Consider the following 23,679-nt stretch of genomic DNA (forward strand, 5'->3'; position numbering starts at 1 on the left):
CTGTAGGTCTTATTAGACCCTGGCTATTCTCATTAATTCTAACCCCTCTCAGAGCAATACCTTACTGGGTAGTAAAGACTTTGATGGTAATTTGAAATCACACACACACACACACACACACACACACACACTATAAAAACTATATATATTTAGTATAGATATTTAGAAACTAATTTCTTGTTTAAAAAAATGTTTGGACTACAGTGCCATAAATGGAGAAGAACCTGAGGGAAAGGATGTCCAGTGATAGATCCAAATTGGGATCCAGCTCAATGGGAGGCTCCAAGGACTAACACTATTATCGATGCTATGGTGTGCTTATAGATAGAAGCCTAGCATGGATGTCCTCTGAGAGGCCCGACGAGCAGCTGAAAGGGTCAGATGCAGATACTTGCAACTAACCAACGGACAGAGTCCAGTGACCCCTGTGTTTGAATTATGGAAAAGCTGGAAGAAGCTGAGGAAGAGGGCGGCCTCATAGAAAGACCAGCAGTCTCAACTAATCTGTACCCCTGAGATCTCTCTGATACTGAGCAACCAACCAAGAAGCACACACCAGCTGATATGAGGCCCCCCAACACATATACAGCAGAGGACTGCCTGGTCTGGTCTCAGTGAGAGAAGATGCACCTAATCCTCAAGAGACTTGAGGTCGCAGGGAGTGGGGAGGTCTGGTGGGGTGGAGGTGGGGGGGCATTATCTTGGGGATGGGGTTGGATGTGGAACAGCCAGATGACAGACTGGGAGGCGGTTAATGAATGCATTTTAAGAAAAGATTTAATAATAATAATAATAATAATAATAATAATAATAATAATAATAATAATAATAATAATAATAATAATAATAAAAGTTTGGAAGAAAAAAGCCCAAATGATTCAGACAGACAAATACCTATCTTCAAACATGTTAATGTCTGTTGTGATTTAATTTTTGTTCCCATATATGCAGATAAGCTCCCAACAGGGCTGCCTTGCCTTGCCTCAGGAAGAAAGGATGCACTAACCCTGCAGAAACTTGATGTGCCAGGGTGGGGGATACCCAGGAGAGGCTGCTGCCATCTTAGAGGAGAAGAGGAGGGGAAATAGGGAAGTGGCTCTGTGAAAGGGACTGGCAGGGTGCCAGTGTTTGGGACACCAAGAAATTAATTTAAAAGAAATAGAAGAAACAAAGAAAAACCAAAAGTCTAGACAAGTATCAGAAAGACAAGTGTAAAGACAAAGAGCGGAAAAGAACAGTTAGCAGGAGGAGGTGTGTGGAGGGAGGTGGGGGACGCTGGAGTTGTCATTCTCCAAGGATCCTGGGTGAGTTTTCTTGTGACTGCAGTGACAACCCTCTGCTGCAATGAAAACTTTAAGAACATCTAGAGCAGTACTGTCCATTTATTCAAGAATTTGACATTTATATCTGCCAATTAAAAAATTAAAAAATTAATGCCAGGTGTTGCGGCTACAGGCCTGTCATCCAGGGCTTGTGAGGTCGCATCAGGAGGATGAAGAGCTCAACGTGGATTAGGGAATTAGAACAGCTCAGGGGCCTCATGCCTCCTCAGGACTATGCTGCACTCCCCAAGTCCACTGGGAGCATCCTGTCATTCTTAGTATTAGATTAGATTTGGTTACAATGGCATCCCATTCATTTCTGCTAGAGAAAAAATGATGTCCTTGCTCTGCCTTTCCCTCCATAAGTTCCTGGAGGAATCGGGTTGACTGGCATAGATTTTTTTTCTGTCCAGTTTTCATAGCAGATCTCGGTGGCCAATGGGATAAATCACTCTTATTTTTCCTAGTCAGACTGTTTTCCACTCATAACAACAGAGTCAAGAAGAGACAAGGTCTAGACGACTAGAAGTCAGCCATACGTGACCCGCAGGAATGGAGACCTCACCAGCCAGCAGCCGAACTATGCACGGGTCTATGGATGCCGAGGTGTTTTCTTTAGCAATATGCTACTACAGCAGAAGAAAATTCCAGGATGTCACAGGGGGCTGCTTTCAGAAATAGATTTTCTTAAATGATTAACTCTTGCTTTTTGTTTTTACACTTTTTTTTTGTCATTTCTATGCATCTGTGTCTGTCTGTATTTATATGTGGCACACGTGAGTGGTATGTGTGTATGTGGAATGTGTATTTGAGTGATGCATGCATATAGCATGGAAATACACTTGCTTTCTGTGTGTGTGTGTGTGTGTGTGTATGTGTGTGTGTTTGTATGTGTGTGTGTGTGTGTGTGTGTGTGTGTGTGTGTGTGTGTGTGTGGCATACATAAACACATGCCCGTATATGGACATGCAACCACACACAGGACAGAGTCCAAAATCTGGTACTCCTGCTACACCTTAAAGTAGATGGTGTGGAGCTATTTATTGAGCAGGCTTTCTTTATGTGAGTCCTCAGAATATGATCTGAGGTCTTCACAATTGCCAGGAAGCGCCTCCCTCCTCAGTCCTGCTTACATGATTTTACATTCACTTAGCCATGCCATTATTTTTCCCCTATCACATATCAAAACAGTTTTCAATTTATGTTAATACCAAAGACCACTCTGGTGATTCAGTAAGCACTGAGTGAACAATTCATTGGCTTTCATAGGTTCATACACCAAAGAACAGCCATTAAACTAAACACCCTTAAAAAAAAATAACTCTGACCTGGAATTAAACTATAGCACTAATATTCGCTTCACTGACTTCATTTCTTTCTTTGCTTTAGACATTGTGTCACTATTACTTCTTACTACTTAGGAAAAATACAAAAGATGGTATCAACAAGTCAACATGGAACTTACGTCTTCTATGTCTTTGTCCAGAGCTACGATTCTCAGAGGAGTGGTTAAGTTTAGGCTCTCAGAAATGGTGGCTCCCACTGGGGCAGATTCCAGGATATATCCTTGATAGCTGGGCATCGTAAAGTATGGACTTTGGTTGTTTTCGTCCAGTATTTCGATGTGTAGACCAGCAAAGGCGGGCAGCGGGTGGCCGTTGTCCTGTTCAGCCTGAAAGTTCAAGAAAATTAGCTATGATGTCTTCTGGAGTGATGCTCTACATGGCATAGGCTTGGCTTCTCTTGACCTGACTCAGGTCCTTGCAGAGAGACAAACTACTCTAACAAGTGTCGGGAAATATAAATGAGAAACAGAAGCAGAGCGCCTCTGTTGCTTAATCTCCTTTCTTGAAGCCTCACATTCCTTTCAGGAAAACAACTGCAATAAATGGTTGCAGTGTTACTGGCAGTAAAGAGATAAGTGTATTGATACACGGCTAGTTGTAAATATAATTGGAATGATGATAATTTGAGGATACAGAAAGAAGAAATATGTCACCCAAATAAGAACCCACATATATTTTTGGCTCTTCAATATCTTCTCATACGAAACTGGAGACCAACTGCCTGCCATGCTGTGAATGTGTGTATACCCAAGGTCATATGTAAAAATTTTAACCCCAACATAGTAATGCTTAAGGCTTTGGAGACTAGTGCCTTGATGAAGCTACAGCATCTCTTCATGAGATTTTTGTCCTTAAGAAAGAGGCCACAAGTGGCCATGAGGAGGCTGACCTGTCATCTTAGCACTTCTAGATACACTCAGGAGGTTAAGAGTTCGAGGACAGCCTTAGCTGTTCAGGAAGAACCATTTCTAAACCCACAGAAACATTCAAAAGCTCTACAAGAAACCTGGGCTTCTGCCATCTCCTAAGAGCACAGCACAGAAGCCAAATATGACCGGATTCGCCCCTGCCAAAATGAACCTGCCAGAACCTTGCCCTCAGATTCCGGAGGCCAAAACTGTGAGAGCTGCATGCCATTGGCAAGTCACTGGGACTGTGCATTTTGTCGTGGCACAGACCCAAGTAATTGTTTTGCATAAATTAATAGATTAAAGTTGCATTTATCATTCAGAAAGGGGCCTGGAAAAAAAAAATCCCAGCTACAAGTGGAAGAAAATGTCACCATAATCTTCCACAGTTAAGTCGTCTCTAAGGAAATTCATCTGAAATACATTACCCCACTATACTTGAATAAAACAGTACAAACTACTAATATATATGATTACTTTTCCATTTATTTTTTTCCTGGCTCTTTCTGCTTCATGTCTGAAGGACACAGACTGGTAAGGAAGAAGTGAACACCCTCTGAGTCCGCAGGCCAGCGGGAATCCATCTTGGCCATCAACGGGGTCACCGGTTGCGGTGACCCCATTCCATCCCAAACCTAGGCTTTTAAAATAAACTTTCACTTTGTTTTTCCCATTCACATCCCCACCATCAAATAGGAGGGTGATCAAGAATCTTTCACTGACATTACATGGTAGAGTTGACGACTTTGCACCAAGAAAATTCCCAGGATTTGTTAGTCGATGGGACTGCTTGCCCACATTTAAGATGAATGCCATAATTACCAATGTTAAAGGGTGATATTAGGAAATGGGCAGAGAACTGTACATTGAGAAACCTCCATGATTTTTTAACATATCTTGCCATCCCTCCTTTGATGTCAGAATCTCTTTTATACTGTTATTTTATGCTTTTACGTCATCGCCTAACCGCAGAGTGTAAAATAGTCCTCAGCAGGTGTTCTGAGCGCCACTCCTAGATGAAGGTGACCCAGAATCAACCTGTAGCTTCTTCACACAGATGTGGGACATCACCCTTGATGTCATCAGTTCGGAGGTCACTGCACTCTCAGGGGTTGGGATTAATTTGTGCTGAGCCATGGGCGTTGTAATGGCTTCTGTGAGTCTTATAGAGATGTAGGACCTACTGGCAAGGAAAGCAGATGCAGTGTTCAGCCAGGAAACAGAGCTCCCCACCACAGAAAGTTCTCATCCAGCTTCATGGCCTGCTGAGGCTAGGATTGCTCTGTGCCAGCCCTGTGGACATTGAGCAGTTTGCCTGCATAAATTGTTCTGAACCGGATTTCATTCTTTCTGCTTGACTCTTCCTGTTCTAATAGCCAATAAGTGTCGTCCAGAGTTATGGACAATGTGAAAATTGTATAATCTGTTTGTTCTGACCCAGCGAGGACATACATATTTTTATGCATGTGTGGGGGAGGTGGTACAATTGGGTGATAGTCCAAGAGGCTTGTATTCCATATTTAGATTGTGCCATTAGTTTTGACCACCAGCTCCGAAGCTGGGAAAACGTGTTATTGGCTTCATGAAAACAAAGTGATTCACTGGGAAGAAAACTCAAATTAGATTTTCAAGAACGGTGGGATTCCTACTTTCCCAATAGCGTTGAAAGACATGAACAGATAATGATTTGTTGTAACAATGACCAACGATTTCGGATACTAATGTCCCTCCAGTTCTATTGGAAGCTGAGTACATCCATGTCTGGTGATCTGTGTCCAAGCCCATCTTTTTATTCATATGCCATTTGAGTCTCTAGGTAGAGCTACTTCTGCACTGGGGGAAAACTAAGGATGTGAATTCACGTTCAGTGCCACATGGAATTTAAGACACAGGTTGAGCTGAGCTCTCTTCAGATGCATGAGAAACCACACAAGTAAATTTACTGTGAGTTCTCTAAATTCACAGAACAATAATGGAGGGAAGATGGATGGGAGAGATTGGTCCAGGAAGTAATAGGAAGACAAACACTTCCTATTGAGTTAGATTGAAAATGTAGCATTGAAAGGCAACAATATTACAGTTTGCTCTTTATTGGGCCCAGGTGTTCTGAGGACTCTGACTTCTGCTATTTGGCAGCCATTAGAGAGGATGCCTCTGACATCCGGCTATTCTGTTACATTAGAGCCTTCTGTATCATTCCTCTTCTGAATGCTCTTCTCATAGATATTACATAGGTATCTTTTGATATCTCATAGATACACTTCTGACACATGACTTATTTGATCATGTAATTAATTAAAATACTATTCTATTAGAATTTCTTCTTTACTTTACCTTTTTATAACACTTTGAGACTCTGAAAATATTACTTTGATTTACCATCTTGATGTTTATTATAAAATTCTTGCCATAGAATACAACTTTCAGAGTCTGGTATGCTGACAAACATATGTTTTGTCAGACCTTTGGAAAAGGGGTTCAAATCATCTCCAGTTACTTCTCAAAAGTCCATGGATAAGAACAGACCATGTGATCACCTGTCTCAAAAGAACAACAATCACCGCTAAAACATAAAATACCCCCAATTCAGAGATGTATGACAATCTTATTATTCTTCTGGTGCTAATGGTTATTTTTTTGAGGATATAGCACCTGCACAGCTTGGTGGTTCTAGCTATTTGGGCATTTACTTTAGATAGGAAGAGACATGTTATAGCAAAACCAAGAAATTATATAACATGAAAAGCTTAACTAAATAGATGAATACTTATCTCTCAGACCAATCTAACCAATCTCACAACTAAGGTAAGTTCATCAACACTCCTGTGTCATGGCAAATTAGATTGTACATTACTATCATGTGATGACTATGTAACATGATATGTTCAAAAACATCAAACAACTCAGACTTGCTCAATAGGGGTTAGTTTTATGCACACATACATCATTATATTATATTATATTATATTATATTATATTATATTATATTATAATTATACTTCTTCAGGACTTCTTTAGATAGCCATGCACTTGAGATATTATAGGTATATCATTCATGAAATTTCTAGGAAACACATTTTCACAGATGATTTCACGGTTCTATGACTTCAATATCATTCTACTAAGAAATTCTCTGAGCTTTCGATGGGCAGGAGTTGTGTTATAGATGTAGATACACAGGGACTGGGCTCTCTACTATCATGTGTTCTCTGCTTTTGGAAAATTGTAGTTTTCTGTAATCTCCATCTATTAAAAAGAGAAGCTTCTTTGGTGAGGGTTGACAGCTGCGTTTATCCTGTGAGAATGAGGATATATATTTAGAATACAGTTAGGTACTGTGCTGGTTTAGTAAGGTAGCAGTAATAGGTAGTTCTCTAAGATTCATGACTGAATTAGCCCCAGGGAGTTGGCCATGTTCTAGTACCAGTCATGACTGCCTGCCTGTTAAGCAGGACTTAAGTCCAATTAGAGAGTTTTTGGTTACTGCCAAGACAGAGTGCCACCATGACACCCGTAGGGTTATTATGCCATGTTGTTTTTGTTGTGTTTCTGAAGCAAAGTTACTAGAAATAAATAGCTCACAAAATATGTAATAGATAGCAAAAACAAAATATACAGAGTTGTGTTGTACATAGTAGAATTGATTGGTCTACAAGGTCATAAATCCAAGGAACTCTTTTCTTGTAGGAATAAATATATTTCCATTTGACAAAGAAAGATAACATAGAATACAGAAAGAACACTCTCAGAAGGCCTTACATTATGACAACATGATAAAATCAACAGACTTCCTGGCTAGGGATTATTTTTAATATCATGAAATACATTTTATCTTTGTTTCAAGTTGCTCATCTGTTTGGAACTTATTACAATGGAAAAACAACTCTTCAAAGCCCTTATGTTCTTTTCAATAATAACATCATTTCCTTTTGTTTAGACTTTAGAAGACAAGGATGCCAGCTACTTTCAACAATTTGGGGAAGTTAGATGTGATCACTCTTGTGAGGATTATACCTTTGGAAAGGGTTTTATCCAACTTGAGATAGTTCTCATTTTTACCTCCCCCTATTGTGACAGGGCAGCTATGAGAAGTGGCTGTTCCCATTCCCAAAGCCTCAACTTCTAGAAAATATCACCCAAGTGCCTTTTCTGAACTCACTGACAAGCAACCCACTTTGCACTTTGCAAATGTCGAAGACCAACAACGTAAAAGTATCTTAATATAAAAATGAACCAGAAGGTGGGCCACGGAGGCTACTCTTTCTCTTCTCTGTTCTTGAGAACAAACAAAAGTTTTGCCTGGCTGAGAGGCTTTTCATTCTTCATTTCAAGAATGACATGAGAAAATATCCTGTTTTATCACAATACTGTGGGTGACAGTGAAGTTCATGAATAGGAAGTGGAGTGTGGGCCATGGGGTAAGAGCAGAGAGGTGGGTGTGGCAGGGAGGAAAGAGGAATAGGCACAGGGGTAGTTGCTGTGAGGACTGGAGTGTAGGTAGCCCATGTGGGAGAACAGTGGGGATTAAAGTGGTTCTTGTAGTAAACTAGCATGGGTACTGGGTAGTTTATGTAAAGGATCAGAGTGTAGGTTAGGGCGGGGTAATTCATGTAGGAAAATGAGGTGGGGGCTTTTTAGAGTTCATATAGGGTATAGATAAGAGTCTTGGGTGGTTCCTGTGGGGAGTGGAGTCAGGGCTGGTGAAGTTCTTGTGGGGATGTGGAGTGGAGGCTGAAGGGCTCCTGTGGGGCATGGAACGGGGCTGAGGAAGTTTCTGTGAGCATGGAGCAGGTGTTGGGGTGTTGCGGTGTACAGAGTGTGAATGGGGTGGTTCATGTGGGGCATGGAATGGGGACTGTGAAAGCTTCTATGGGCATGGAGTGGGGACTGGGGGGTTCATGTGGGCATGTAGTGGGAGGTGGGGAGATTCACATCAGGTGTGGAGTAAGGGATAGGGTGGAGTGTGGAGCAGGGGCTGGGTGGTGATTGTAGATCAGGTGGAGCAGTTGGAGGGTTTTAGCTAGAGCTGAGATGCTGTTGTTATCTAAACACTCCAGAGGGCTTAGAATATTTGCTGTTTAGTCCTCAAAGAGACCTGTGCAGGTAAAGAGGACTTACAAAAATTAGGTTTCTGTAAAGGGGCTGGAATACAATTCATCTCTTTCACCAAAAAGTGGCAGGTGAACTTGCATGAAAGGCAAGTGACCAAGCAGACTCTTACCTCTGTGTGTATTTTGTCAACACACACTTGGGGAGCCTCTGCATCCAGCTCCCTCATGGATGAACAGTGGTGTGAGATAGACACTCCTCTTACTAATACATAAAACAATAAGGAGTCAATTCAATATCCTACTACTCAGAATAATAAGGCATATTCCAGGTCAATACAAAAACATGAAAATCTATTGTGGAAGAAGTTAAGATCATGTTTTATGTTTGGTAGTATACCAAATAAAAATGTTTGGAACATGATTAATTTTTACTACTGTGTCAAAGGGGTCAATAGACTTCAGAAAGTAGGCTGCTTTTTAAGAAAGGGAGGATTATAGTGTGTTCTGAATTGTAGCTCAGACCTAAAATCACTATAGGAATAGAGAAAGAAGTTCACTTCCCCTTAGAGACCTTGACTGGAGCAGGGTGTTGGATTTCATTCTTTACTAATGTAATGGTGTGAAGTATGATGAGCAATTGCCTGAATGTCTTTGCTTCCCAGAGTCCATGTGCTCTTAGCCTCTAATGGGAAGGTATCAGGAGATGTGACCATGTGAGATATTATTTTATAAGGGTTGAGCATTCACAGATGGAGTTAGTGTTCTTCAAAACACAACCCCAAGGACCAGAGAGTTGTCTCAGTGGTAAAGAGAGCTTCCTGTGGTTTTGGAGAATTTTTATTTGATTCCCAGGACAGTGCTTTGAAACTCTCAAGTCCCTGCAATCCCAGCAGCATTGGGTCTGACAGCCTCTTCTCATATCCGTTCTTGGCTAAGGAAGTGGAGCTGTTAGGAAGTGTGGCCTTGTACTAGGTGTGGCCTTGGTAGAGGAAGTGTGTCACTATGGGCATGTACTTTAAGACCCTCCTCCTGGCTGCCTAAGAGCCAGTCTTCTCCTGTGGCTATCAGATGAAGATGTAGAAGTCTCTATCTGGATGTTGCTACGCTCCTTCCTCAATGATAATGGACTGAACCACTGAACCTGTAAGCTATTCCCAGAGCAATGTTGTCCTTATAAGAGTTGCCTTGTTCATGGTGTCTCTTCACAGTGATCTAAACCCTAAATAAGACACTATGAATCCTCCTAAATAGGTAGCATAGATACAGATAATACACAAATAACTCTTGAGAAGACAATCCTAAGTAGCTTTGTTATGCTCTCTTAAACATGTGACGACACAAGGAGATGTTGTAAATTGTTCATAAAACAGCAAGATTGGCAGGGCTCACCCCACGGCATGATTGAGAAATAGAGTGCTCAAGGACAATGGATTATAGGAGTTTGGGTTAAACAGTAGTTAGAGCCAGTTCCTAGAGTTCCCTTGTGTATTCATTGTATAGAGGGAATATAAAAGAATAAGGACACTAGCCAGCTGTGGCCACATACACCTGTGAGGCCAGCACATGAGAGCGGGGGAGGTGAAAGGATCAGGAGTCTGAGACAAATCCCTTGGCCATGTGGTTCAATGACATAATTGATTAATCAATGTCTCTTGATAAATGGAAAGAGGAAGCAGGAAAGAAAGGACAAAACAAGAGTGTGGGGAGAAGGGAAGGGAGAAAGAGAATAGGTCTAAGACAATATAGCAGAAGTATTTCCAGAATTCTGAAGGAAGGACATTTCTACACTGTGGCATGTGACTTTCCTGTAGCTGAGGAAAAGCATCCATGGACAATATTTTGTTTGTTTTGCTCTAACATGTTATTACTGAAGACTCTTGCTTCTTCTTCCCCAAAAGAAAGGTTCATGCTTCTCTCTCTTCTCCTGTCTCCCTCCTCCCTCTCCCACAAATATAGACAACATTACACATCACAGAGGGAAAACTTAATGGCTTGTTAGACCCTCTTAGAAGATCTAATGAATTCTGACAGTTCATTCTCTTTCCATAGGCGATTCCCATCTTTGTATATTGAGAAACAATGATGGATGACGGGTGACAGGCTGCTTTCTGTGACCTTGAAGCCTGCAATCCTTCAACAGGACAAAATCCATGTTAATGAAACCCACCTGAGGCTGGGTGGGCAGGGCAGATGGTAGAGAGGTGGGGGAGCAGCATGCAGAGGGTCATGTCTGTGGTGACCTTAAAGAGACTCAACTGACAATGTGACAAGTTGCATGGGGTGTATGGGAGAGCAGCTAAGGGGGTGGAGGGGGGAGATGGGCATGTAAGCATGAGAGGACATTATATAAGTGATTTCATGGACACATGAGGAGAGAAAGCTTGCGAGGAGGTTAAAACGTTTGACTTGAGGGGACTCTCGATGAAACAGCAGTTCAAAGAAGAATCAAGAGAAGGCTTAGCTGCTCACGGTTGGTTGCGCCATTCACCTGGCACAGTTAGATAGACTAGAGGCAGCGTTCCAGGTGCAAATTAGAAATACCATTGCAATCATCAGAAGGAACATGCATTTCTGTCGGTCTTGTTCCTTTATACATTTCTGTCTAATGGACACCAGGCAGATTGCTCAACACTCAGAAAGAATATGGAAAATTGAAAAGTAACAAACACCAAGTGATTTAGAAATCCCGAATCTAGGATGCTCTGGTGATGCGTTGAGGGCCAGGAGTTAATGTGGCTGTGCTCTTAAATACAACTATTACATACATGTATATCTCTCTCTCTCTCTCTCTGTGTGTGTGTGTGTGTGTGTGTGTGTGTGTGTGTGTGTTCAAGGCAAACATTTGACTAGGACTATTGGCAGGTGGAAACTAACACTTCATTAATTTGAATTTCTGGCTTACTCCCTATTTCAGATACTTCCATTGTCTTTAGAAGAAATGTAGTTGTCTGTGACAGTCAGGAGTAGCTTAAATTATGAATCAACATACATCCGACCTTCACTAATTAGGCAAGAACACAATATAAATTATAGATTAGTAGGAATGGAGAGATGGCTCAGTGGCCAAGGACAGACACTGTCCTTCCAAAGTTCCCTAGTTAACTTCTCAGAACTGACATCAGGTTGCTTACAACCACCTCTAACACCACCTGTGTGAAGTCTGATACCTCTAGCCTCTACAGGCATCTGAACCCACAGGTACACAATCCCCTCCCCACATAATTAAACATGATAACAAATAAAATTTAAGAGGACATGGATTACCAACTGTCATTTGAAAAGATCAAGTGAAATTAACGAGATTCATTTAATATGGGAGAACCTTGCCATGCTATAGGCAAAAAGGCTATGAAAGGGCTTCTTCCATGCAGATACATTTTTTCTAAGCAACTGTCTAATAATGTGATGTGAACTCTAGCCTGAAGAGGGAGATATGTTGTGTTTCAAGGAGAGGCAGACCAGAGTAGCCAGATGCAAAGTGGCAAAGTGGCTGCTAATGCTTAAGATAGTGCTATACATATAATTTTATACAATAATATATATTATATATGTCTACATTATGTCATATATAATATACAATATTGCACACACATACACACACACACACACACACACACACACACACACACACACACACACACACACGGCTGCCAGACACATGAGGAGTGCCAGCAGGAAGCTCGAGGTACCGTAATGCAGTGTTAGCATTTTCACTGTGGCCCTTGCTTAATCAGATCTTAATGAAAGCTTTTAATCAAAAGGATTTAGATGAAATGCAACTGTTCTTTAAGGAACCAGGAGACAACAGTGAATTATTAATAATTTATTCATCTGATCTCTTTTAATAATTCAAGATTTTGCTTTGCACCAGATGCCTAGTGTATAAATGCTATGTTAAGCGTGCTATCCTAATGGCAGTGAATTTTCTGTGACTTGCTAAAGATTCTCAGCACATGTACCAAATCTGTGGTCATCTGACGTCTGAGCTATGCTTCTGTATTTTTTTATCTCACAGGAAAGTGAGTGGTCGCCTTCAGGAGGACTATGTGGAGGGATCAGATTGGTCACAATCCAAACTGGGGTGCTACTGAGACTGGGTGTATGTCATGACTAATTATTCAAAGACTGTGGTCCATAAATGGAATCATTCTCACCCTCAATGTGTACCCCCTTTCCAATATCCTAGATGAGAGCAGCTAACTAAAGCCTGGAAACCTGTTTTGCAGCGTGATATTTCTCTCTGTTTTGTTGCATGTGCTTGGCTGTTTGCTAGAAAGGCTGACACTTCGAACAACCTAGCATCATCTCCAAGGCTTCATTTTACAGTTTTATTTGTCAGCAGAATAAACCAATGGCAGAAGCAGCAAGAAATAAAGCTGGAAAATCTTTAGTTCCTGACAAAACCATCTGCCAGTGTGCCGTGTCCCTAGTAAAGGCAGAGTTCCTCCTCAGTCCATAGGCAGACACGGTGCTATTTTACTCTCCTCTGCTTCCCAATCAGAAATTGGATCAAATTCAACCACAACCACAACCACCAGTCACAGCCACAACCACAACTACCACCACCACCACCACCATAACAACAACAACAACAACAACAACAAATCCTTCGACAGTTAATGAAAAGCAAAACACTCATGTAGGAAAAAAGAATAAGGAAACTAAAATATTTATTACTGAGAAGCGAGCAACTGGCATTTCCAAGAACGTCAGGATTGAAGCCACTGTTTCCCCCACTTTTATTCCTGCAATGGATTGGATAACTTTTGTTCATGGCTTTATCATGGCACCTTAGGGTTATGGTAATTTGGGTCCAGTTATGTCTGTAAACACTTGTATTGATAGTATAAAGTGTCACTAGAACACAAACAATTATCTGTTCACATTATTAATTGATTTTCTTTTCTGTAATTGGTGGGCTGAGTTAGATTGCCCTCAGACGTCCCAGGACAATTGCTGCTCATGATAAAGGAGATAGATTTCATGTTTAAAATGAAGCAATCTGGAAACAATACTCAGACAGCTTTCAAGATTCTTCCGAAGATAAACATCATGGGGCCCAGGGAGAGGGACATAGAAAGCCGACAGGTACAGCTTAACTTCTATGCTGTCTCACAATAACCCCAAATCAATGCCAAATGAACCCCTTATCTATGGGTGCTTTGTACAAAGGGAGACAACAGTGGGCCTTTGCTGAGGGACATTCAGGGCAGCTGAACCCCCTCTGTGTATCCAGAAGGCTCTCTACATGTATTTTCTGTTGACTGCTTGCTTCTAATTTTTATTTTCAAAAACACCTCTGCTTTCATTCATTGGCTGGAAAAAAAAAATCTCTTGACCCTATGTTGGAGGAATCTTCAGAAAAAAACTTTGAAACCCCAGATAATTGAAATACCCTGTTTTGGTAATGTCTTTAAGTCTTTTTGTTGTTGTTGTTGTTGTTTGTTTGTTTGTTTTGTTTTGTTTTTTATCTGCTCTCTGTCCGCAGATAAAGATCTAGACTGACGGAGACTTACCTACTTCAACACAATTAGTTCTCCAAGGACAAAGCATTCCTAGATAAAGATGTTACTAGCTACAAATATTATAATGCGAGGCAAGAAGCTATTATGTATAATGAACTAAAATTAAATGTCTTTAAGTATAATAGTATTTGAAGTTGGACTTATATATATTTAATCCGGACAGGCATCCCTAAGCAACTGCATAGTCTCTGTGTAGTGAAAAGAGCCCGAGTTTGGATCAAATAAAACCAAATACCTTCTCTCTTCTGCTCAGTATTAGCTATGTGCAATGTGCCAAGCGTGGACACCGAACTTCACATCCACATACAGGGGTGTGAATGAGGCAGCCACGGCGTGGCGTCCAGCCAAGGATGAGCCACAAAACTAACATTCCCAGGGCGTCTGTTCAGCAAACCTCCTTTCTCTGTTTCCTTTGTATTAACAATCTTTATTTAATTAGGTAAATTTATTTATGTGGCTCTGGGGATTGGAACAAAGGCCTCATGTCTCCCTGATAAATGTCCTTCCATTGAGCCAATGCCATATTAATATTTTCAGTTATTTTTTTTTAAAGAGGGTATCAGTGGGATTCATGTTATACCTAGTTATTGCGCAAGCACGAGTATGCGTATGTATGAAAATACTATGTAATATTTGTGAGATTTATTCAGGGTTTATTGTTGGCCTATCTTTTACTTACAATTACCTTCATTCAGTATTTCTTTGCACTCAGCAAATTCTTATTCTTCCTTCAAACCGAAATCCTAAGTTTCAATGGTCTGATGTTGCCCATCAGGTTTAACTCATTTCCCCAATTCATTTTCTATGGCTTCATTATAATGCAACCAGTATTATTATTAAAGAACAATTACCAAAATATAACATTTTATAATATAATATTGATTTCATGTCAAGTAGATCACCCGAGCTTGACATTTCTTTTGAGTTCTAGATTCTTTTTCCAATATTAGGAAAATAAAAAGTCATATATTTAAAAGTCTCTGGAAGAGCAAAAATTGCCAATGTATGGTAGAAAAATAAATAGCATTACCAAAAATAATACATTAAGGTAAATAATATATAAAGCATAGCATATTATAATAGTGTCATTGTTTATCTTTCATGTCTAGCAGTTATTTTATAAATAAATAAATGTTAAAATATAAAGTATGATTCATTATTTAAAGTATGTACCTCTGACCAAAGCACGCATATGATTGCACGCATTTGCACGTGTGTGTGTGTGCACGCACGCACACATACACATACATTGAATACCGCCATAAATATGGTTTCAGAAAAAAAAAATTCAATGGTTATAGATAAAAATTAGTCATTGTGGTTCACATTTATTCTTATTTTTAAAACACAAGAGGTCTACAGTAGCCTCCTAATGTTCCTTTGATTAGCATTTCATAAATACAAGGAAATAAGATTTTAGTTTAATTTACCTTAATAACCAAATCAAATTTCTGATGGAAGTCTCTGTTTACTGGCTCCAGAAGAGTGAGCTCTGCAGTCCTGGGATGCATATGGAAGAATCGGGGGTAATCCTCAGGGGTGCCTGCAAGACAAGGAGAGACTCAGTTCAGAACTGAGAACAAACAGAAACTTGCTGGTCTGGTTCATCCCTTTCCTTCATTCGCTGCGCAGCACAGTTACAATCTCATTAGTAAATTAAGTTTATAAATTATCCAGTGTACGGATAGTGGATACAAATGTGATATATAATTAATTATGGGTTAGAGAAGGGAAGATATTTGTTTGGATGGTTTTCTGAGTTTCTTTTTATTAAGAGAGCTCTTTAATTATTTTGGAAGTTCATCATATGAAAAGAGGCATTGGGAAGAGGAAGAGCGAATTTTGGATTGTAAAATTATTTTCTCATCCTACATAAATCTTAATTATACCCTTCATGGTTTTTTAACATATCTTATATCACATGAAGGCTAGAAATTTAAACCAAATATCAAGTGCCTAGAAACTACAGCAGAAAAGATTATTTTTAATATCAGTGTTCAGCTAAGTATGCCAACAACTGAATTCTTAAATGAGGTTGTTTTGGGGTATGTGTTCATATTTCTTAAATAGAGGTACTTTAATCTGTTGAGATATTTTTGTTCTAGATTTTTTTTAACTTTGCCTGTATTATCTTTCCCCATGTATTAGAATATTTTTGTTTCCAAAATAAAGAAATATCAGGTCGGAGTCATCAGATATAAAAGTCAAATTGTATTACATTAATAATTAAGCATGTTAGTAGCCAGCAGTGAGTGACCCAGGCAATAATTTATATATGTAATGGGGGCATGATAATTAGAGAGAGTAAATATTCCTACCAAGGAGAAATTTATATTTACTTATTTCAGCAATGGTAAGTAATTAAACTTGATCCTATAGAGAGACTTATTTATAAGCCAAATTGACAGCGGTGAGTTGGAATGGGCTGTGGGAGAGGATATGGAGAACACGCAGAGGGAAAATGCGGTGGTTTGGTCATATCCGTCGATAGCTTCCTCTGGACGTCAGACCACAAATAGAGATCTGGTTGCATTGAGATTCTGTCTCTCAGGTTGGACACATGTGGTAAGAATAAAATTCAATAGGTATTGCAAAACCTATGAAGGATTTGCCTCAGCTGACTTGTGGCAAAGCCTTGTTTACCTTCTTTGGAACAGCACCAGGGTTGGACCCTAGAGCCTTCCTCCTGCTCAGTACTCGGCCACTGCCTGCATTCTCAGCTCGACTTCATGGGAATACCACTGTTGTGCTAAATAACCATCTAAAGTCATCTGGCTAATTAAATGGTTGCATATCTTGGAATAAATGCTATACCTACCCATCCATACATATTCACATACATACATATTTACACACATAGGTTATCTTCAACTCTCAATGTTGTTATTTTTAGTTAAGTAAAACTGAACTTAGAAAACCAGCTTACTACAAAGTAACACATAGTACATTAAAACAGAAAAAGTCATAAAATTAAAAATTGATGATATAGGAGAGACAGTGAAACATTAAACGACAGAGTGGTATAGAAGTCAGACTTGACTGACAATTCATGTTTTATTTTTGGGCCCATAAATAAGTTCTATGTAATTAAAAAAAACAGATTGGATTTAAAGATGCCTCAAAAAATGTCATTCTACATATGAACTCATTTGCTGACAAATATAACCCAATATGTTTAAGTTTCTAATTTCATAATATTAAGGACAAAAGTGCTCCATTGATCATTTTGGAGGGTGGCTGGCACCATTTGATGAGTAGAAAATCAAATAACGTATCAGCATTTAAAAAAAAAATGGTCAGCTATATTGGGAAGCCAAAGAACTGATAGTATGCATTTTTTAATGAAATTATTCAAGCTGGTAATGAAAAGAAAAGTCTAATCGTAATAAAATAGGGAATGAGGATACCCCATCACATTTTACAGGATGGCATCTTCATCAGGAGCCAAAGATGGGAATGATCATCTTGGCCTTCAATACTGAGAGGAAACACTTTCTGTGTGTTCTTATTTATCTATGTGCCATGTATATTTACATGTGAGTTCTGGATTGACAACACAAAATAAGTTACAAAATGGCTTCAGCAGAGACAACAACAAAAACCATCATTTGTTTACAGTAAATCTAAGAGGCAGCCAGGAGGAATCGGGCCACAGAGAGCACACAATATGCTTCTGTGGAGAATCTCAACCACCTTCAACTTATGTTTCCAATAAGCACAGCTAAGGGGAAAAAATGGGAGAGAAGTCAGTGTAAATTAAAAATGGTTCAACAGAAATAACATTTGCAACATGGGAACATTATTTGGAGCCCTGCTATCCTGCTTCTCATACTCAAAAAAAGAGGAGATGAAGATTAAAAACTGGAAAGTGTAAGTATATTTGCAAGAGATCTACAATACATGATGATGAGTGGCAGACTTTTAAGCAGTTATTTTACGGACATTTGTAATAAATGTTTGTGAGAGCTATGTCTGAAGCCCTTCTCATGGAAATGAGACAGAAGAAATGGAGTGGAATAGAGACATAAAACATATAAACAACCTTACTCTGTTCATCCTTTATTAAGTAATAGCAAATAGAGATCATATTTATTTTCTTATATTTTATATATATTTCCATTGACACTTATTTAAAGTACAGTATCATTCAGACTTGGCTCTGATGGCCTCTCCAGCCATCTCTTTAGAGCGGAATGTAGTGGGGGACATGCTGGAAGGTTAACCAAGAACACAAACGAATTATGAAACTCAGCTGATCTGGGAAAAGGGGTTTAGCTCCCCGAGAGGAACATGCATTAGCTGATAACTCTGGGTTTACTGTGGGGGAAACATTGTAATCTTTTTATTTATAAATCTTCTTCATCCAAGTGCCAAATAGCCCTATGGGGAAAATGCTATTATTGGATCTATGAAGAACAGAATGCTCAGAGAGATTAAAGGGGGGAATAACTTGAACTCTCACAGTTGGTAAATAAATAAGACCAGAGTCTACTGCATCTGTTTTCTGACCCAAAACTCACCGACAGATCATAAAGTCCCACCTAATGAATTACCTAGCTGGCTTCATTGGCCTGTTGGTAGAAGGCAGATTTGTAGAAATGATTACAGCATACTAGCAGAACAAATGTGTGGCTAGAGATCTAAAAAATTGAACAAGAATAAATGCTATGGCACTTTAATATTCTATATTTCTTTAAAAATATGTTGCTTTACGAAGGAGGATTAAAAATATGGTGTTTAAGTATCCACTATACACACAATTTTATACTTATCTGAAACTCCTGCATGGGAACAACTTTGACTGCCCAAATTTTAGATGCAAACTTGAAAGCTCTATCCCAAATGAGTTGAACTATGAATATAGTATCGTAGTGAATTTCAGAATGGAATTCTTTTGAGGTCAACAGAACCCATGCAAACAGAACCCATGCATGTGAAAACCATATATACATAAAAAGGTCTATATCTCTACCTTCACAGCTCTGGGATAAAAGGGACAAGCTCAATTAAGCACTCTGCAAATTTTACAATGCTAGAAACGATGTGTTTTCTGTAAGAGAACTACAGTTTCTTTACCAGAAACGTCACATATTTTAAAAGAATAATTCCATGTCGATGCAGGAACCACTGTCATTATCAAAGCAAAGTTCCTGTCCATCATCACACAATGGCTCCTGATTGCCCTTCTCCACTGTGCACTAGTTTTCCAGCATGTGTGATTATTTTGTGGCATTGTCTATACCTACCATGACCACCTTATGATTCACATCCTTTTCTGCATTTATAGGCCATTTTTTTTTTATCGCATTGGGGTTTCTCTATTATTTCCACATACTGAGGTTTCTCTAGTTTTGTGTTTACAAAGACTCCAGTAACGTTTAGTTCCAGATTATCTACCATTGTTCTACACATCATTGATAAACAATGCTGGTCCTTTAGCTTGGATAAATAGCCAGAGTGAGAAGCCTTAGCAGATGTTGAGTCTAAATACTTCACACACTCTTTAGGACAACCCAGCTGTGAATGTTTCAGATGTGTGTGTTTTATATCCCATACCTCACTGGTTCTTCACATGGGCTATGGTCAAAGTGCCCTCTGTGAGTTACTTATCTCAGCAGCCAGATTTGCTCATTGTATCTAGGGCCCTTCTTCTTAAAGACCCATTTAGATGAACTCATACAATTCATTGGCTTCTTCAACCTATTATGAAACATTAGAGATGTAGCCAAGCATCTCTGTTCATTAATGGCATTTTTTTTTTCATTTATAACCATGCTCCTCTTTTGAGAAAAGTGTTAGTTTTCTTACAGTGAGTGCACTGATTGTCATACCAATCAGCACTGCATGGTAGTTGTCTTCTCCATGTCTTTCCTAGCAACTGATGAGGTCAGTTTGCACATCTGGGCAACTCAGATAGGAGCGCAGTAATGTTCACCAAGGACTTAATTAGCTTTCCTTTCAAGGTAAATAAACTAAAAGAACTTTCACCCACTTATGTATAGTTTACATGTTTTCGATGATAAACCACCTATTGAAACATTAGTTAAATTATAAGTTGTCTTTCTTATAATACTGTCATTCTATATATTCCCAGTGAACATCTTCTGTTCTATGTTCATTTTGCTAGTCTTGATCTTTTTCTATCACCTGTCTTTGAAAGTCAGTTAACAACATTCTTTGAAGATCAAATGAATGTTTGTTTTGGTACTGTCAAATTTAAAATTTTTCTCTTCCTGTGTCAGTCAGCATTCTGCTGAACTTGAGAAATAAGAGATAACCCTAAGGTGATTAAAATTTTCACCTCTATTGTTTGCAAGGTGCTTTTGATGTTATGCATGGGGATGGAACAGCCTCATGTCAACTTATATACAGAGGTGCGATGTACTTGGTTGTGTTAGATGATCTAGTCCTTGGGTATTGCTGGAGGCAAAGATGAGCTGCCTGTGGGATCTCCATCTCCAGTGTCCCCATTAACTCACTTTGAGCTTTGTGTTCCCTCTCGGTGGCTTGAGATCCTTAATGGAACTTTCTAAGAGCCTCTACCACCTCACTGTGAGCACAGAGCTAATGGCCCTCTGATTACATAAAGTGCCTGGAACAAAGGTCCTTTTATCCACTTTATTGAAATTCCTATCTTTCACAAGTTCTTAACATTTTCTTGGACTGAAGAAGGAACTTTCTATTCAAAAACTTTAGTTCCGAGACAAGTATGGTTTAACTGTTTTAACAAACAGATTTCCATCTTAAAATAACATTGCTATTATTGCTTATTATATTGAAGATGTGTTCCCATTATACTGAAGAGGAACATTTAAGATGTGTGTGTGTGTGTGTGTGTGTTTATGTGTATGTGGTGTATGTTTTTGTGTGTTTGTCTGAGTGTGTATATATACACTCTGCCTAATTCTGATTGATACATGCAGAAATATAAGTCTTCTTTATTGCTGCCATTAAGACATGAAAACTAACGATTTTTCCAAAGCTAACATTATTGATAAGTAATGATTCATTTTATAAGTGCCAGTCAAATATTACTAATGAATACAACCCTAATGAAACTTTAATAAGTCATTTATCTTCAAATGGTTGTCTGTAGACCTCTTTCAGTGATGCATGCATGTTGAGTGCCTTGGAGAATTGAAGTCATTGACATATCAAATAATCACAGGACACAAGTGCATTTGAAAAAAAAAAAAAAAAAACACAAGGTCCACTTGGACCACTGGGATTTATCACATTTGAAAAACGCTCAGTCCAAGAAACAACTCTCCATCTATTTGGAAATTGTACTATTCAGACATCTCCAAAGCTCTTTACTCTCTCCAGTGAATCTTTGTCTTACTTAATCTTGGAGTAAGTAGGACTAATATCACATTCCTCTAATTTTCTGTTCAAAGGCTACTCCTTTTTTTATTGGATATTCTCTGTATTTACATTTCGGATTTTATTCCCTTCACTCAATCCCATACCCCTTCCTCCTCCCATGGCCTCCATAAAGGCGCTTCCTCTCCCAACCACCCTCTACCACTTCAGAGCCTTGGTATTTCCCTATACTGGTAAAAAACGCCTTCACTCTCCTTCCATTGATGCCAGAGAATGCTACCTCTGCTGCATATGCACATGGATCTCTCCATACAAACTCATTGGTTGGTGTTTTAGTCCCTGGGAGCTGTGGTGGGTTTGACTAATTGATAATTTTGTTCTTCCCATGGGGTTGCAGACCCTTTCAGCTCCTTCAGTATTTTCTCTAGCTCCTTCATTGGGGTCCCCATGCTCAGTCTGATGGTTAGCTGCAAGCATCATCCTCTGTATCAATATAGCTCTTGCAGAACCTCTGAGGAGGCAACCAACTTGGCATCAACAATAGTACTTTGGTTTGGTGGCTGCATATGGGGTAGATCCCCGGGTGAGGTAGTCTCTGGATAGTCTTTTCTCCAATCTCTGCTCCTCTATTTGTTCCAGTATTTCCTCCTGTTAGTGTTTTCTTCTCCCTTCTAAGAAGGACTGAGGCATCCACTTTCTGGCCTGCCTTCTCTTTGAGCTTCATAAGTTCTGTGAATTGTTTCTTGGGTATTCCAAGATTTTTGGGCTTGTATCTGCTTATCAGTGAAATAGTACCATGAGTGTTCTTTTGTGACTGGGTTACCCCACTCAGGATGATAGAGATTCAACTTCCATTCATTTGCCTAAGAATTTCATGAAGTCATTGTTTTTAATAGCTGAGTAGTAGTCCATTGTGTAAATGCACCAAAATTTCTGTATTCATTCCTCTATTGGAGGATATCTGGATTCTTTCCAGCTGCTGGCTATTATAAATAAGGCTGCTATGACCATGGTGGAGCATGTGTCCTAGTTAGATGTTTGAGCTTCTTTTGAGTATATGCCCAGGAATGATATAGCTGGATCCTTAGGTAATACTATGTCCAATTTTCTGAGGAATCGCCAGAATCGACCTATTTCCAGAGTGGTTGTACCAGTTTACAAGCCCACCAACTGTGGAGGAGTGTTCCTCTTTCTTCGAATCTTCACCAGCATCTGTTGTTATCTGAGTTTTTGATCTGAGTTATTCTGACTGGTGTAAGATGAAATCTCAGGGTTGTTTTGATTTGCATTTCCTTGATGACTAGGGATGTTGAGCATTTCTTTAGGTGCTTCTCAGCCATTCGATGTTCCTCAGTTGAGAATTCTTTGTTTAGCTCTGTGTCCCATTTTTAATAGGATTATTTGATTCTCTAGAGTCTAACTTTTTTGAGTTCTTTGTATATATTGGATATTAGCCCTTTATCTGATATTGGATTAGAAAAGATCTTTTTCAATTTGTTGGTTGCAAAAGCTCCCCCTTTAACTCTGCATTTCTCTTAGGTTAAGTCCAAAGTTTTCTCCTTTGTAGTAAATAGAAATTAGTTGATGATTTTAACATTATTTTTGTAGGCCTTAAAAATCTGTATTCACATCAAATTACCCTTGGCTACCAGTTCTTATGATGCCTACTGTCTCTAATGTCTTGCTCACCTGTCCTATATACATATATATATCAATCCACATATTTCTGTGACTTCTCCTGTAATTGTACATACACCCTGCTGTAACCAAGTGATGCTTAAGGATACATATTAGAGTTCATGAAGGTTTATAAACACACTTGAAATAAAGTTTCTGGCTTTACACTTTTTATCCTTAACTAGTTGATGAAACCGACTTTTTGGCTGCCACAGTATTTAAAATATTATTATATGTCAGAATTCCATGACAAGCCAGAAAAGTAGATTTTAGCAATACTACAACTTAGATTATGGCATATCCAAAGGGTATATAGTATGAATTGGTCGTGTCATAATTACTATTCATCTATTCATACAATAGCAAAAAAAATAAAATAAAATAAAAACAAACTAGTAGCTTTTCACACTTCTTAGAAGTAAACTTCTAGCCTATAATGCCTGTGTTAATGACAATGTTAAAACCTTGCTTGATGGTTACTGTTTGGGAAAACTTAGAAACACAATTATAAGCAAGAAATTCTCAGT

At 39.1% G+C, this 23,679-nt stretch overlaps 1 protein-coding gene across 11 annotated transcripts in view; it reads right to left on the reverse strand.

Annotated features, from left to right (window-relative positions):
- The window catches only part of PCDH15 (protocadherin related 15), a gene marked incomplete at both ends in the record, with an annotated part of 610,552 nt that overhangs the window by 272,726 nt on the left and 314,147 nt on the right, over positions 1-23,679 (reverse strand). For all 11 annotated transcript variants that reach the window (XM_080938401.1, XM_080938402.1, XM_080938400.1 and 8 more), the window contains 2 exons: positions 2,788-2,994; positions 15,583-15,695. In XM_080938401.1, coding sequence (XP_080794527.1) covers positions 2,788-2,994; positions 15,583-15,695 — 320 coding nt within the window. The remainder of the gene's footprint in view (positions 1-2,787; positions 2,995-15,582; positions 15,696-23,679) is intronic.

Source organism: Micromys minutus (genome assembly GCF_963924665.1).
Source record: "Micromys minutus genome assembly, chromosome: 25".
Lineage (NCBI taxonomy): Eukaryota > Metazoa > Chordata > Mammalia > Rodentia > Muridae > Micromys > Micromys minutus.